The sequence below is a fragment of the Camelus ferus genome, chromosome 4, assembly GCF_009834535.1.
Source record: "Camelus ferus isolate YT-003-E chromosome 4, BCGSAC_Cfer_1.0, whole genome shotgun sequence".
Taxonomy (NCBI): domain Eukaryota; kingdom Metazoa; phylum Chordata; class Mammalia; order Artiodactyla; family Camelidae; genus Camelus; species Camelus ferus.
The window spans coordinates 10,613,551-10,629,281 of record NC_045699.1 but is presented as its reverse complement, the minus strand read 5'-3'; the positions used below and the strand labels follow the sequence as shown (position 1 = coordinate 10,629,281).

The following is a 15,731-nucleotide window of genomic DNA, read 5'->3' as shown; positions in this document are numbered from 1 at the left end:
CAGAGGCCAGGGACTGGGAACAGGCTTCATTTAGGATGTAAGTTGCCCAAGTGAATTCCTCAAGGGCAAGGAGTCCTACACCCCGGTTTTACTCTTCCTGCCCCTGTGCTAAGTTCATGGAAGATGCTTACTGAAGATTATGCAGTGATGGTGATTATAAAATTTTAGCCCTTTTATGCCTACATTATAGCTTTCGTATAGGCGAGTTCCTACTCTACAGGAGACTTAACCTTTCCATCTCTTATTGCTTCTTTCCCCCATTGCTCTTACCTTATTCTCTCTTTCTGATCTTTACAGTAGATATTCCCGTATCAATTCAAAGACTCATTTACAGAAGACTTACCTTGCAGGCTTTTTAAAAACTTAGATTAAATGTATCCATTAGTCAAAATGGCACTTTCATAAGTAAAAATGACTTTTTATTTGTCTTTTCCTGGTAATCCAGAATTTATCATGCTCAGTGAAGTTTTGATAAGTAGTGTTACATTCAACTTTTTATTTTAGGATGTGAGATAATGTGTTTGGTTGAACTAATGAAAACCACACTGATGTTTCTTGCTGTCTGGCTTTATTGTATTATCTCATTAATGTCTAGGATTCAGTTGAAGTTTGTACCATTGACTCTGTAATCTGATATGTTTTAGGCAAGGTAAAGAATCCTGAATGGAGCAGAAATGAAATTCCACATAGTTGTGGTGAGGTCTGTAGAAAGAAACAGCCTGGCCAGGACTGCCCACATTCCTGTAACCTGTAAGTTGGAACGCTAGAACCCTGGGGATTTCTGGTGAACATGCTTTGCTTGTGGCTCTAGTTAGCATGTAACAGGACTGGGTGAACGACAGTGTGGTATTCTTACTGAGCACTTGCTCTGTGCCAGCTACTCTACAAAAGTTGACTCTTTGAATCCTTACTACAGGCCAGTGATGTATAGATATTTATCATCTGCATTTTACACATGAGGAGAGAAGTGCTCAATAATACAGTTGATCAGTTACAAATAGCAAATATCTACAGGCTTTGACTTCAAAGGTTTAATTCCTAGGTTCATCTCTTAACGGTTATGTGATGTTGGACAAATTACTCCTCTGAGCCTCAGTTTCTGGACTTGTAAGATAATAACGATATGATCAAAAAACAGTTACAGATTTCTATGAATATTTATCTAAGACACTAAAGAGACTCGGTACAGAGAGTTGGTATACTTAAGAGACTGTGGTAAGTGGCCAAAAATTGGTAACACTTGCTTTTATTACCCAAATCTAAGAGTAAAACAGACATCAGAGTGTTATACTTGCCTCTGCTGTTATCTGGCTTCTGCATGGAACAAGGCTTGGACCAGAAGTCTTGTGATCAAGAGTGGGGGTGGTGCTGGGGAGTAGCAGCATGGGGAGAGCTGTTCAGACTGGGCTGCCATCTGCTGGGCAGTCAGCACGCCTTCCCCCTTCCTTTGACCGCTTCCATAGGTCAGAACCCAGGGACTCATCTATTTAAACTGTTCCTTCCCTTAGTGGGCATTTTAAGTAAATTTTAGTGAGGAGAAATTAATCCTCTGCTTGAATTATCTTTTCAAAGCCTTCAGCAGAAATGGGCCCCTGTCATGACTACCAGAGAACACAAAATGTGATGCAGATCAGGTGGTCATTCATTTAGGAAGCATTTTTAAAACACCAACACGCAGTCTCCACCTTAGAGTGATTGAATCAGAGTCTCCTGAGGATGGGTCAGAGCCTTTGTAGTTGTAAAAGCTTTCCAGGTGATTCTAATGTGTAGCCAGTGTTGCAAACCACTGTTGTAAAGGTTATGGGATACTGGGGTTAAGTTCAGGCCTCAGGGCTACTTGTAATAACCTGGAATCATCCACACCTGACCAGTAGTTTATCTATCAGTCTAAAGTTATTTAAATATGCAACCATGAAAATAGCTTTACCTGAAAGGGTTGAGGCATATCATGTGAAATATAACTATTAAATAATGATACTCATCTTTAAAGAAGCATGCTTAAACTTATGTCTCCTGTGGGTTCTGCCTGTCAAAATGGGTCACCTTGACACATGTTCCTGGATTGTTTTCACTGTTTAAAGAGTCATTATAACTGATTTAGGACTCACACAAAAAAATCCAACCAGACCACTTTATAGGCATACCTGGTTTTTATAGCATATTCTATTACCCACTTGATTAATTAGACTTGGCTCTGATTGGCTTTTAATTCCCCAAGGATTGTGATTGTAGCTGCCCCTGCAGCCCCCCAAAAAAGTTTTCATAGAAATTTCCAAATTGTTTTAAGTATTTTTTTACAGATGTGCGGTTTACCGGGGGTATCTGCTTTGAAGAGAGCAGTATTTATTTGTAAATATAATTCCATTTTGTGATTTTTTTTTTCTTTGGTCTCTTTATATCATAGCTCATATAAAAAGCATTCTCTTCAGAGGCCTAATTCTGACCTGTAGCATATCACTAAGCCCAGCTCTTTCCATGAGTCCCTTTCCCTTTTGTTACTTAGCAGCATGCCTCCCCTCATGTTACCCTCCTTTTCAGTGTTCTTGTTGTTAGCTCATCACCTGGTTATCACTTCTCTGGTGAGAAAATCTCTGTACTTCTCACGGACCTAGCAGATTTGAGCTTTATTACTGTGCTCAGGTTCTGATCCTCTAAAGGACTCCATTGGCTGGCAAGCTCTTTTTGTCCCTGCACACTGCTAAGTGGGCCAAGACCATATTTGGAAATATTATCTTTGACTGTCAGACCCAAACAAAACCAATATTTTGACTTGGACTTTACTTTTCTGGTTAAATAGTCTAAGATGATAATGCTGTCAATTATTTCAATATAAAAGTGTTGTATCTTTGTTTAAATAGTTTAATAATCAACTTTAGACAAATACTAAAACATTTCATAGTAAGTTTGTTTGTGGCCATGTTAGGGCCCAGTTGGGGCAGCTTTTTGAAAAGGTCTGGATACATGGGTATGATTTATTCATCACAGGATTTCTTTTTCAGTCTCTGCCATCCTGGACCTTGCCCACCCTGCCCTGCCTTTATGACTAAAACATGTGAATGTGGTCGGACCAGGTAAAGTTAGAATTGTACTCCAAAGAAGACTTATGTTTCCATACTGATGATTTATGTATGAATTTCTAAAATAAAAGATCAGTAGGTAGGTGCAAATAGTATTTATTTACCACCATTAATAAGTGGTAGGTGTAAATAGTACTTTTCTGTCAATAATAATTTCCTGTCCTGCCTTAATCCTGTTTTGCAGTCTTATAAGTGATTAAAAAGTTATATCATAGTGAGATTACCCATTTCAGGCCAAATACCAAGGTGATAGGGACTTTCTTCTTAACCTCTCTAGTGGGTGAAAGAACCAGGAATTGAACCCAGGCCTGCTAAGGTCCAGAAGGCAGAGACCACTTATCTATGCCTAGCATAGTGTCTAGTGTCCAGGAAGTTTTCAGTGAATATCGTTGAATGAAATAATTAGTAGCCCTCTGATCCCGCTCTGTTTTCATTACAGTACAAGTTCTGCTTCATCAGTGCAAGGATCACTGATAGCTGTGGAGTGCCTCTGAGGCCCAGTTAAGACCATAAATGGTTTCTGAACCATAAGACAAGATGGGATCATGCAGATTTTCAGTGATAATAAGCATTTTTAATTTTTTAATGTTTTTGAATTGAAGTATAGTTGATTTACAATGTTATATTAGTTTCTGATACACAGCATAGTGACTCAGTTATTTATACACACACACACACACGTTCTTTTTCTCTTGATAAGACCTTATCCATAGCATTTTTTTAAATGTTTACTGAACTTATAAAGATAACAGTGTGGTCTGAGAGTCACGTACAAAGACTCTGAGTCAGAAAGACCAGGTCAGATTTGGGCTCTGCCACTAACTAGTTTGTTGACCTGGGCAAGTTGCTTGCTCTTGCTGAGCCTCATTTTTCTTACCATAGATAGAAATACTGGTGTCTTCTTCAAGGAGTTGATGTTGGCTGTGATGCTGATCACTGGAAACTGATAATCTATGTAAATAATAGTGACTTTTTAAAACAAAATATTAGTTAAAGTGGGAGTAGGGGATAGGATAAAACTCTTTGTGGGAGAGTAGACTCCAAGCTCTAAACCATTACCCTGGAAAGAAACCTGAAAGCATTTGTCTAAGAGCACTGGCCTCACATCCTTCTCTAGCTAATCAGTCAGCAAAATCAGGAAGTTTATTAGAATAAAGCCAGAATAATTTCCCTATGCTGAATCAAAGTTACATACAGTATGTTCTTAAGTATTATAGCTGTAAAATGCCAGAGTGCCAGGTCCCAGGAGGGTGCCATTGTGCTTTCATTCCAGGAATGTTCATTATAACTACACTTCCAACCTCCCTATCTGCATCTGTGAGATACTGTGGGAGCTCCAGTCTCCTGCATACTGCTTCAACTCAGAGAAGAAATCACATGTAACAAATTCATTGAAATAGCCTTCAGTTCCTCACTGGTCAGAAAATAGGGGAGAGAGAAAGGCAGAATGAGAAATAAGGAAAGCAAAGGAGAGAAAAGAGAAAAGAGTGGAGAAAGGAAGAGTAATTGAGGAAATGACTGGAGGAGGGAAACCGGAAAAGTAGGGGAAGCGGGGCCAAGAGAAAGGTTTAGTAGGTTTTGGAGGAAAATTAGATTAGCTGTCAAATAGGAACTCAATATCCAACATTAGACTAATGCTGTCTTTACATCTGCTATTTTTACAGGCACACAGTTCGCTGTGGTCAGGCTGTCTCAGTCCACTGTTCTAACCCTTGTGAGAATGTTTTGAACTGTGGTCAGCACCACTGTGCTGAGCTGTGCCATGGGGGTCAATGCCAGCCTTGCCGTATCATATTGAACCAGGGTAAGTGGTGGGCACACCAGCCAGCAGTACTTGGGTACTTTTCTGGAACCTTATTTATGGTTGTCTCGATGACATGGATTTGTTTCAAGCCTGAAGTCACAAAGAGTCTATTAGGTCTGGTACCTTGGGTAGAAAGAATTGTATATATATGAATGGTTAGATAGTTTTTATTATTCTAGTTACACAGTAGTAGTGTAGGTCATTGACCTATAGAATTTGGACAATAGAGTTTAAAATTTGGACAATAGAGTTTAAAATAGAGTTTAAAAGTAACTGCTTGGGAAATTTCTTTAACTACTTGAAAAGGACCCAGAAAGGCCAAAATAATCTTGGAAAAGAATAAAGATGAAAGAACTGATTTTAAGACTTAGACTTTTTATCAAGTTTTACTCGGGTGTGATACTATTGATTTATGTTAGCACTTAACAATAAGAAATAGCCCTATGAAGTGTTTTGTGATGTATGCTGTAAGGATTTTTTATGTAGGGCACTATGCCATATATCATTCAGTGTTCTCTTTATGGGTCCTCTTCAGAGAAATTCCTGTCTGGTCTTAGTTTCAAGAATAGTCACTTTTCCTCAAAGACTATCAATCTCTTTTTATCTTATGAAGCCTGTATAACTGACCGAATGTTTGTCTTTATAGTGCGTATTTCTTAGCAATGATTCATTCTATTTCCCTACCATTGTTTATCTTTTTACATCTTTTAATTTATGTTCTCTTGATTTATTTCATATGTCCTTATATGCTGCCTCAAATCCATTTTGAGATAAGGCAGGTTAAGTATATGTTGGCACTTTGGGCTTAGCAGTACAGGTTGTGGTGTGGAAGAGTCCCTTTGATCTGGACCACTTTTGGCTCTTGATACATATTGAGCTTTTACTCAGCTAAATCACCCAAGTCTTTTTTGTCGAATTTGCATGAATCTCAGTCTCTTTCTTTCTGTTTTTGTGTACATAGCTGATTTTTCAAAACCAGTTGAAGACTTTTTGTTTGTCCATATTAAATGTCTAGCAAAGTATTTTGACCATCAGTATAGTTTATTTATCTTCTTGAACTGTAATTCTCTTAGGAGTACTTTCAGCCCTATCTAGAGGTTTAATAAGCATTTCTGGGTCTTCATTCATGTGTTGATTTAAAATGCTGAACAGATTCAGGCTGACAACAGAGACCTTCCTGCAGACTGTCTTTGGTTCCTTAATAATCTTTAACTAGCAGCAACTCCACTCAACTCTTCTGTCACAAGTTCATATTTCTGTCTCATGCCTAAGCATAGTAGAGTTGTTTTAGTATTATACTCAAATTATCTCCTGATTGATCAGGGGCTTCACTTTGTTTTTATTGTCACAATTTTTCTGACCCTTGATTTTTTTGATTCATAGCTGTCTTATACCTCTGTGGGGGGAAAAAAAAGCCTCTGTTCTATTTGAGCAGAAACTTAGCAAATGAAAGCTTGCTCACAGAGGCTCCCAATTGCTAGGATTTATTTAACAATTCATTTATTTCACCAATGGTGATTGCACCAGTAGTGATTGCATTTCCTGCATCTATATTAATTCATATAATAAGTCTTTATTAAATAAGTTTTAGAACAGGAGATGAAACTGCACATGTACTTACTGGAATATTAAATGTTTATTTTAAAAATCAAGATTCTTGAGTCTTTAGTGACAGTTTTCATTATAGACTGAAAATGTAAAGTGACACTTACCAGAAAAATTATGTAAGCTGATGAAAAATAGTCCTTATGAGACTTTGTTACATACTAATTTGTCAGAAAGTAACTCCTTAAACATAACATGTATTTGTTGCCAATCTGAAGAAATAAAGCACCCTATTATTCCTTGAACACACAGAAAAATCTAAAGATGTTAGACTGGGTTCTCTATCTAGAAAGTATAAGTCTCAAGTTATTTGAAACACTTTTTACTCATTGTCAATACTCAGACATGATTACTTCAAATTTAATGTAGTAGAATACAATTAATACGGATTTTATATTGTGCTAATTTCTAAATATCTTATTTAGCAACAGAGACTTTTTCCGAGCATTTTATGTGAATCCCAGGGTATAAAGTATTAAATCTATGCCGCCTGGTTGAAGTGAGGATGGGATCCAGTCATCACCTCCTCCATCACTACCACCGGTTTAACTTCTATCTCCTGCAGCATCTGCAGAGGACCCCAGGGACCCCTCGATCCATGGTTTTCAACCACGGCCTTATGGACCACAGAGTAGTCTCTTAACTTAGAGGATTGCTTCACTTTAATGCTCATGTTGGGATGTGCTACAGGGGCACCATGAGATATTGACAAGGCCTTTTTTATTTCTGCTTATGGTAAAGCTCTTCAATGGGTCTTAGAGCTGCTGTATAAGCCACATTTATTTCTGCATCAGGTCTGCTCAACACTAATAAATAGCATTTTCTGTCTTCTTAATAGATTGCTTAGAATATTTTAAGCACCTGTACAGATAACTAATCTTTTGTTTTTGAAATTATGTCCTCAAGTATGCTACTGTGGCAGCACCTCCCGGGATGTGTTATGTGGAACAGATGTAGGAAAGTCTGATGGATTTGGGGACTTTGGCTGTTTAAAGATATGTGGCAAGTAAGGTTTTATGTTTTTCTCAGTTAGAATAAAGCTATATGTTATGCAACAATTATGTAACAGTCTGTTGTTTTTCTTAACAGGGACTTGAAGTGTGGGAACCATACGTGTTCTCAAGTATGCCACCCACAGCCCTGCCAGCTATGCCCACGGCTCCCCCAGCTGGTGCGCTGTTGCCCTTGTGGGCAGACTCCTCTCAGCCAGTTGCTAGAACTTGGAAGTAGTGGTCGGAAAACATGCATGGATCCTGTCCCTTCATGTGGAAAAGTGTGCGGAAAGCCTCTGCCTTGTGGTTCCTTAGGTAACTAGTAGGCACAGAGTTGTTTTTAAAAAAGTGAATGTAAATATTTGGCAGCAGTGACTACTCAGGCAAAGTAGTATATAATTTCAGTTACAGTATCAGAGGTTTTGCTAAATATTATGATCAAATTTGTGTGGGCACTTTTTCTTTCCTCCCCAAAGTATACTCACACTTGCCCTATTGATCTCTCTTTCTAATTCGAGTGTTTTATTGCCAACTCAGGACAGTTTTGGTTGGATACTACTTAGAGGGGTAGGGGATGATTTCTCTTAGTAGCTTATACTAGTATGAGTGCCAGATATCCTTTTACTACTAATTTAGGGTTCAGCAAGTATTTAAAAGCATTTTCATATAATAGAAACATCTTTAAATAATTGGGTGAGATGTTTAAGAACTGAAATTTTAAGTACAATTAAACTTCAGCCATTTGAACCACTCAAGAAGCAAGCTTCTCTACAGCTAAGTTTCCCATCTTGCTGAGGATAACACCTCCTGAGTGTCATTGTAGATGGACATTTTTCTAAAATTTACATTCCCTTCTTCCTTTAGACAGAGGTTACCGAAGATAATTTCTTTCCCCTTGTTTGACCCAGACTCATCATTTCCCAGAACCTCAGCTCTCGTATTACTCTGAGTACAGTAATTCCCTCAGGGCTTGCTGAGGTTTCTCAGATAATTTCCCCGTAGCAATGTACAGGTTGAATTGTTTTCCTTACTTGTTAAAGCTTTTGTTTATTTTTTTTGTCAGTGCTTTTAGTATGCCTATGTGCCTACCTTTAGTGACTCTCCCTTTCTTCTGACTTGGGGCTTCTGATTACTTGGATATAGAAACTAGAAAAACTTTGTTGGAATTAGCTATAAAGTAATAGTCTGAGTTTCTGATTGAGACTTTCTGAGGCAGTCCTTGGGAAATGTACATGTACAGTTTTGAAACGACTTGGCAACTTCTCTCCTGAGTGAGTGTTCAAAAGCTGTGTGTTTAGAAAAATGAAAGTGCATAAATGAGTCTGAGTAAGCAAGGTGTTTCTATAACTAACTGTGGTAAAGGTAGAATCTTCAGGTTTGGTATCCATTTTTTCAGAAAGAAAGATTTCACATTTCTTTCAAGTACAGTAGGAGCATTCTGCCTAATTCCTTTTGTCATTCTGACTTTAAAATTATGTATAGAGGAGAAATGCTCTCTTCTCATATCTTTTTTTTTTCCTTCTCATATCTTAATACATGTTCCAACCACATCAGGAAAATCAATCATCTCTTGCTTCTCTGTGTCTACTGTAAAAATTTATCTTCAGATAAGCTCTGTGAAATAGAGATCAAATGACTTCTAATTCAAGAAGGATGGTAAAAATCTTCCTTCTTCAGAAAGCACGTGGGTCAGTTTTGTAAGAATTTCATATATAATGACTAGAAATCCTATCCTGAGGCTAAGATAGCTTGTTGTCAATGAGAGAAAGAGGAAACGTGAAATGATAATGTAAAGGGACTTGAGCAAGAGAAAGACAGTAGTTATCAGTATGAACAGACCTGGGGATAGGACAAGACCAGGTCTAGAGATTCAAGAGTAACTGCTATACCTTAGCAGAGTTTTAATCATGGAAAACTTTTAAGGAACTAGGGTGAGTTGGATTGAAAAGCTCAAAGACAAGCCCATGGCTAGTGGTAACAGTGGCTCTCATGTTTATTCAGACCTGGCTTATCAGCAGAAAGCTTGTTTAGGCCTTTTAGTATCTCCCCCAGTAGGAAATTTCCATCCTAGGTGCACAGTTTTAGTACAAAATACTAGTTGAAGCTCTGCTTTCAGGATGGTAGCATGAGGAGCTACGTGGACCTACTCCCAGCAAAACAAGCAAAGCGGAGAAAAACTAAAAAAGTAGCCATTTAAAGTCTGGGAATTGCCTACAGGCATACATCAGATAAAGAAATTTTTATTGGAGAAAATCTACTAAAACTGAAGAAGAACAGCAAGAATATGTCTATGTCATCTGAGTCACGCCCTACTCCTTCCCTCCCCGCTCCACCCCAGCTCAGCTCAGCAAAACCTCCATTCATGATGGGTGTTCCCAAGAAGATGGGGCTTCCTCTACCCTTAGCTCCTATGTCAAGTGTCACTTCCTCAGAGGAGTAGACTACCAGTATTTCTCATGCCCTCCAACCCCAAGTTGAAGAGGCTAAATTTCTGATAAGCACAGCTGACAGGTTGGAGGCTTCCTCCCTCCATACAGTCCCTACCCATAGATTGGAGACTGTCCCACTCACAACAGGCAGTACTGGGGTTGCAATAACCCTCACCCCAGCTCACTTGTAGGGCAGAGGTTTCACAATGAGAGAAGCAAATCAAGAAAACCAGAAGCTGCTGTCCTACCCAGCACCCAGAATAGTGGCTGAATGACTTTTCCCAGGGAGAGAGGCAGTCCATAAGGAAAGAGAGCTCCAAAATACTCCCCAAAAGAACTGACGTTAATTTGAAACAGTGTGGGGAAGTTCAGGCCTAAGGGCCATTTAGATAACAGTAGCTCCTCTTCATTAAGAGCAACAAGCTGAACTGCGGGAAAGAGAGAGCTAAGAGGGGGTCAGAATAGACCTCACAGACTTACCTCAAAGACTGCCTCTGTCCAGATTTTATTGGATCAGACTGCTGAACAATTCATGCCTCAGGACATTGTTGAAAATAATAATCAGCGAGCAATTAAGGGAGCCTCAGGACTGAGTGTCATACCAAATGAGACAGACAGCTTAACAGAGATCAGGAAAAGAGACAAAGGGAGCCCTGCTAAAACCATTGTCATCCCAGGGTGACAGTGCACATGCCCAAGGCTGTGCCATCTAAAGAGTGACACCAGTGTCTCAAACTGTAAGAGATACAGGCTTCACTAAAATAACCTAGCCAAGTCACAAAACAAATAAATAAGCAGACAACAACCAAAAAAAACCCCCACAAGCTGTGGGAAGAGGAAGCATTATCTAGAGTTACTGTGAACCCAGAATGTCTAGTTTTCAACAAAAAAATTACAACGTATGCAAAGGGGGAAAAACACAGGTAACAGAAATTTTCTATTTCCTGTTTCAGTTTTCTGTGAAAGTGACCGATGTCAAGTTTAACAAAGACTTTGAGGTAGCCATTATGAATATGTTCAAAGAACTAAAACCATGCTTGAAGAGGTAAAGGAGAGTATAAAGGCAGTGTTTCATTAAATTGAGAATATCAATAAAAAGATAGAAACTATAAAGAAGAACCAAATGGAAAATCTGGAATTGAAAAGTCCAGTAATTAAAATCAAAAATTCATTAAAGGAGCTCAACGGTAGATTTGAGCTGGCAGAAGAAGGGTACAGTAAATGGGAAGATAAGACTTATAGAGATCATATAATCCATAGAACAAGGGAAAAATGAAGCAAGAAAAAATGAACAGCACCTCAGAGAAATGTGGGACACCTTTAAGCACACAAACATACATATCATGGGAAGACCAGGAAGGGAGAAAGGAGCAGATAAATATTTGAAGAAATAATGATGGAAAGCTTTTCAAATTTATTTAGAGACAATCTACACATCTAAGAAACTCAACAAACTCCAATAGGATAAATTCAAAGAGATCACACCTAGGCACATAGTAAAAATGCTGAAAGCCAAAGACAAGGAGAAAATCTTGAAAACAGCACAAGAAAAATGACACATCGCATACAAGGGAAGCACTGTAAGAGCCACAGCTGACCTCCCAGCAGAAACAATGGCGCGCACTACATCACAACAGAAAGGTAGTGGGATGACCTGTTCGAAGTGCTGAAACGAAAAAATTGTCAGCCAGTAATCTTATAGCCAGCAAAGCTGTCTTTCAAAAATGAGGAAAACGGAGAGTTCATTGCTAGCATTACAGTAAATACTAAAGAGTGGTCTTTAGGCTGATAGCAAGTAAACCCAGATGTAAATTTAAATCCACATTAAAAAAGAGTAAAGGTAATTACATAATTATAAAAAGAAGTATAAATGCATATTTCTTCCTTTCTCAACTGGTTTAAAAAGCAATTTTATAAAATAATATGTATATAAATTGTATTACTAGGCCTATAACATATAGAAACACACCTGACAATACAGCACAAAGGAGGTGAGTAGGATCAAATGTATTGGAGTGAGGAAATGATACCAGACGGTAACTCAGATCTGCAGGAACAAATGAAGAAAACCAGAAGTTTTCTGATTTAAGGAGATAAATATAACCAATTATAAATTTATACTTGCTCTCCTTTCTTTTCTCAATTTCTTTAATAGGTATAACATATAAAGCAACAATTAATAAATTGTATTGTTGAATTTATAACATATATAGATGTGACATGTATAACAGTAATAGCACAAAAGAGAAGAGAGAATAGAGCTATATAGAAATAAGCTTTCTGCATCTCATTGGAATTAGGTTGGTATAAGTCTGAAGTAGATTCTAAGATACATGTGGTAAGCCCTCAAGCAACCATTAAGAAGATAACTCAAAATGTAGTGACAAATACCATTACCAAGGGAAAATGTTACACTAGAAGATACTCACTTAATGCAAAAGAAACCAATAAAGGAGGATTAATATTAACAAAAAAGACGTGAGACATACAGAAAACTAAAGTAAAAATGGCAGACATAAATCCAGTTATATTGATAATAACGTTAATGAGAATGGATTAAACAAAAAAAGCAGAGATTGTCAAACTGAATTTTTTAAAAGGATCCAACTCTATGCTATCTTAAGGAAACAGACTTTAGGATCAAAGATACAATTGGGGTGAAAGTAAAAAGATGGAAAAAATACTAGATAGCAGCCATAGAGAGAGACTATGGATGATCCCTGAGGGGTCTTTGAAGCAGGACTTGTCCTAAAACCTAGCTAACCAGAATTAGTGGCAGGCCACCTACTACCAGACATTCACAGAACTTAGTGAAATTATGGATCATGGTTTCTGATTATGTATGATCCCAAATGATTTTCAGAGTCAAGAGTACTTCAGTAAGTCACTTATGGCTACAATTTTAAGGAGATCTGAGTCTAAAGGTCTAAATAAAGAGTCATAAGATCTATCCTTTGACTTAGGCAGAGCATCTTGTACTCCGTAGCGTATTCCTGTGACTAATGCTGCGGCCCGTCCTTGCTAGAAAAGGCCCAGCCTGCTGGATGAAGGGATGATAGGGGAAGAGGCATTGATGGCATCCTTTTTCCCTTAACTCTGAGGACAGAGTTGCAGGGAACAGAAGTGGAAGACCATTGTGGCTAGTGAATTTAGGAGTCTGAAAATGAGTAGTTGCAATTTTCATCCCCAGCTCTTTTCATTTTTATTAAAGATTTCATTCATACCTGTGAAAAGCTCTGCCATGAAGGAGACTGTGGACCATGCTCTCGCACATCAGTTATTTCCTGCAGATGCTCTTTCAGAACGAAGGTAAATCCTAAACAATGCTAGAGTTGTTGCCACCACTGCCTTTTAAGTTGGTGATTATGGGAGGGAAGGAATCAAAATAACCTCAGGTTTATTCCTATTATACTATGTGTGATTCATTCAATCCAGCCAGTGTATACTGACACCTACTGTGGACCAGTTGTAAGATAGGTATGGAGGGTTCCAGCATTCAAAGCTCAGAGGCCAGTTACAGGCTTAGGGCTCTTATGTATACGAGTAGCTCTACCAAATACAAGTGTGGTAATGCCAGATATCAGAAGAGAGAAACAGTAGCACCACTGCAAGCAGTTAGCTAACCAGGAAGTGAGAGGGAACACAGTCCGCAAGATCACCCTCACTGCTGACACTCACTGCAAGAGTTTAGACAGTTGCTCAATTAGGACAGCCACATGACCACCCTCACCTCTGATACCAGCTACAATCCAGTGGTTCCCCAAGACCACCCTCAAGTTTTGATAATTTGCTAGAAGGACTCATGGAACTTATTGAAAACTCATGATTACAGTTGATTACAGAGAAAGAATACAGATTAAAATCAACCAAAGGAAGAAGCACATAGGGCAGAATGTGAGAAAGTACAAAATACAAAGCTTCCAGTTGTCCTCTCACCATGCAGTTGAAACAGCGTTGTTTTCTCAGCACCCATGTGTGACTGTGTGCGTGGATTATTGCCAACCAGGGAAGCTCACCCACCTAAGCCTGGGTATTCAGTTTTTATTGGGGCTCTGTCATGTAGCCATGGTTGACTGCCTGTGTTGCTGATCTCACTCTCTAGAAGTCCACTAATACTGTGTGACCCAGAGCCCACACCCTAAGTCACATCATTGGTCTTCCTCGTGTGGCCAGCCTGTACCCTGAGTCATATTAGACTATCTGGTGACCCAAGGCCCCAGGCAAATAATGACCCTCTTATCAAGCATGATATTCCAGGGGTTTAGAGATTACCTCCTAGAAGCCGATGGAAAAGTCGAGACCTCTCTTCGGATAATGCTAATTCTTCACTGTACAACTCTTTCATCAATTTCTACTTTCTCCCTGGGACAATCTTTATTGGACTATGTGTTATAGAAAAGGGTCATCTTACCATTTTGGAATTTAGTGCCCATTCTTGTGTCTGTAACTAGAAGAGGAAAGGAAGCTTTCCTGTAGAAGTCTTTGGGTAATCCAACTTGTGGAACATACAGAATATTGATCTGTCCTGCTCTCTGACCTACTTCTGGTCATTTCAGTGTGTATCAGCACCTGTCCCAGCAGAGCACAGGCCGGGTAGAGAGAATTCTGAGTAGTTGGTTCTGTTTGTTAAATACAGCCCAAGGTCTGGGTAGCAGCTGACTTAAATGATTCTGAGGATATACTCCATAAATTTGGAGCTAGCTTAATAGGTAAGCTTCAGAATTAAAGGAAAAGAGTATCAGAATAGTGCAATTTATGTGTGACAAAAGTTGTATGAGGATATGTAGAGTTTTTTCCTGAAAGAAATCACAGAATACATGGGGAAGTAAAGGTATTTTGAATGTCAGGTACAGGACCACTTTATGCTTTGTAAATACTGACTTGAAGACTGTGTGAGATACGATGATTCAGTAATCGTAAATTTAATAAAACCTAGAGGTGTTCTTTGTGAACAAGAATTACAAACAGGGTTGGGACCTACAGGCTAGAATTGACTACTGTCAATTGGCTTCTTTCTCCCCGGCAATCCCATTTTCTGTCTTCTGTCTCTGTGTTTTTTTGCTTCTCATTCACTCTCTATCCTCACTCCCTCTAATAGTGGGCCCCATGGCTGAAAAACTATGTGTCAATTGAATTTTTGCAAATAGAAGTCTTATTCTAAAATTGCTGGAGGAGCTCACTATCAGTATGAATTCTGTTAAACAGTTTGACAAAGTGAAAGATGTTTTTGAGACACTTGATAATCACCTAATTATTCAGCCAGATTTTTCATAAAATGTCTTTTATGGAATGAGCTTTTCCATGGAAGTGAGGTTTCTAAATAAACAAAACTTACATCTTAAAGCTTCAAAGATTGTTCTCTTGTAATCATTGGTGGGAATCTTTGAGAAATGTATGCTGTATCTTACTACCTCTTAACAGAGCATACTGTATTTAAGGTTTTTTTTATTGGTAATTCATATTTATTATAAGGATTTATGGGACCTCTGCCTTTCCCTGCAGTTGAAGATTCCACTCCAGCTTGTCATTTCTTTTGTACAGTCCAGTGTTTGCACTAGCTGGAGCACTCACTCAAGCAGTTTCATGAGTCACGTTTGCTTTATATCTCTAGAGCATATGGGGAGTTTTTTCATATGATTGAACCCAGCCAGCTTATTTAATTATCTAAAACATCTTTCTCGCCAAGAAGCTGCTCTTTCTTAGACATCTTCATGTCTGTTATCAACTCTAGCACCTGCCCCTTTCTTTTCAGTGTCATTTTCACTAAGAAGAAATGTTTTTTATCATTTTGCTTATTTCTGAGTACATGGCAACCTATACATGA

The 15,731-nt window shown here is 38.5% G+C and overlaps 1 protein-coding gene across 4 annotated transcripts in view; it reads left to right on the top strand.

Moving 5' to 3' along the window:
- The window catches only part of NFX1 (nuclear transcription factor, X-box binding 1), a 57,206-nt gene that overhangs the window by 15,446 nt on the left and 26,029 nt on the right, over positions 1–15,731 (top strand). For all 4 annotated transcript variants that reach the window (XM_006182707.3, XM_014557619.2, XM_006182708.3 and 1 more), the window contains exons 5-10: positions 645–750; positions 3,000–3,071; positions 4,742–4,881; positions 7,393–7,492; positions 7,576–7,793; positions 13,119–13,216. In XM_006182707.3, the coding sequence (XP_006182769.1) occupies positions 645–750; positions 3,000–3,071; positions 4,742–4,881; positions 7,393–7,492; positions 7,576–7,793; positions 13,119–13,216 (734 nt within the window). The remainder of the gene's footprint in view (positions 1–644; positions 751–2,999; positions 3,072–4,741; positions 4,882–7,392; positions 7,493–7,575; positions 7,794–13,118; positions 13,217–15,731) is intronic.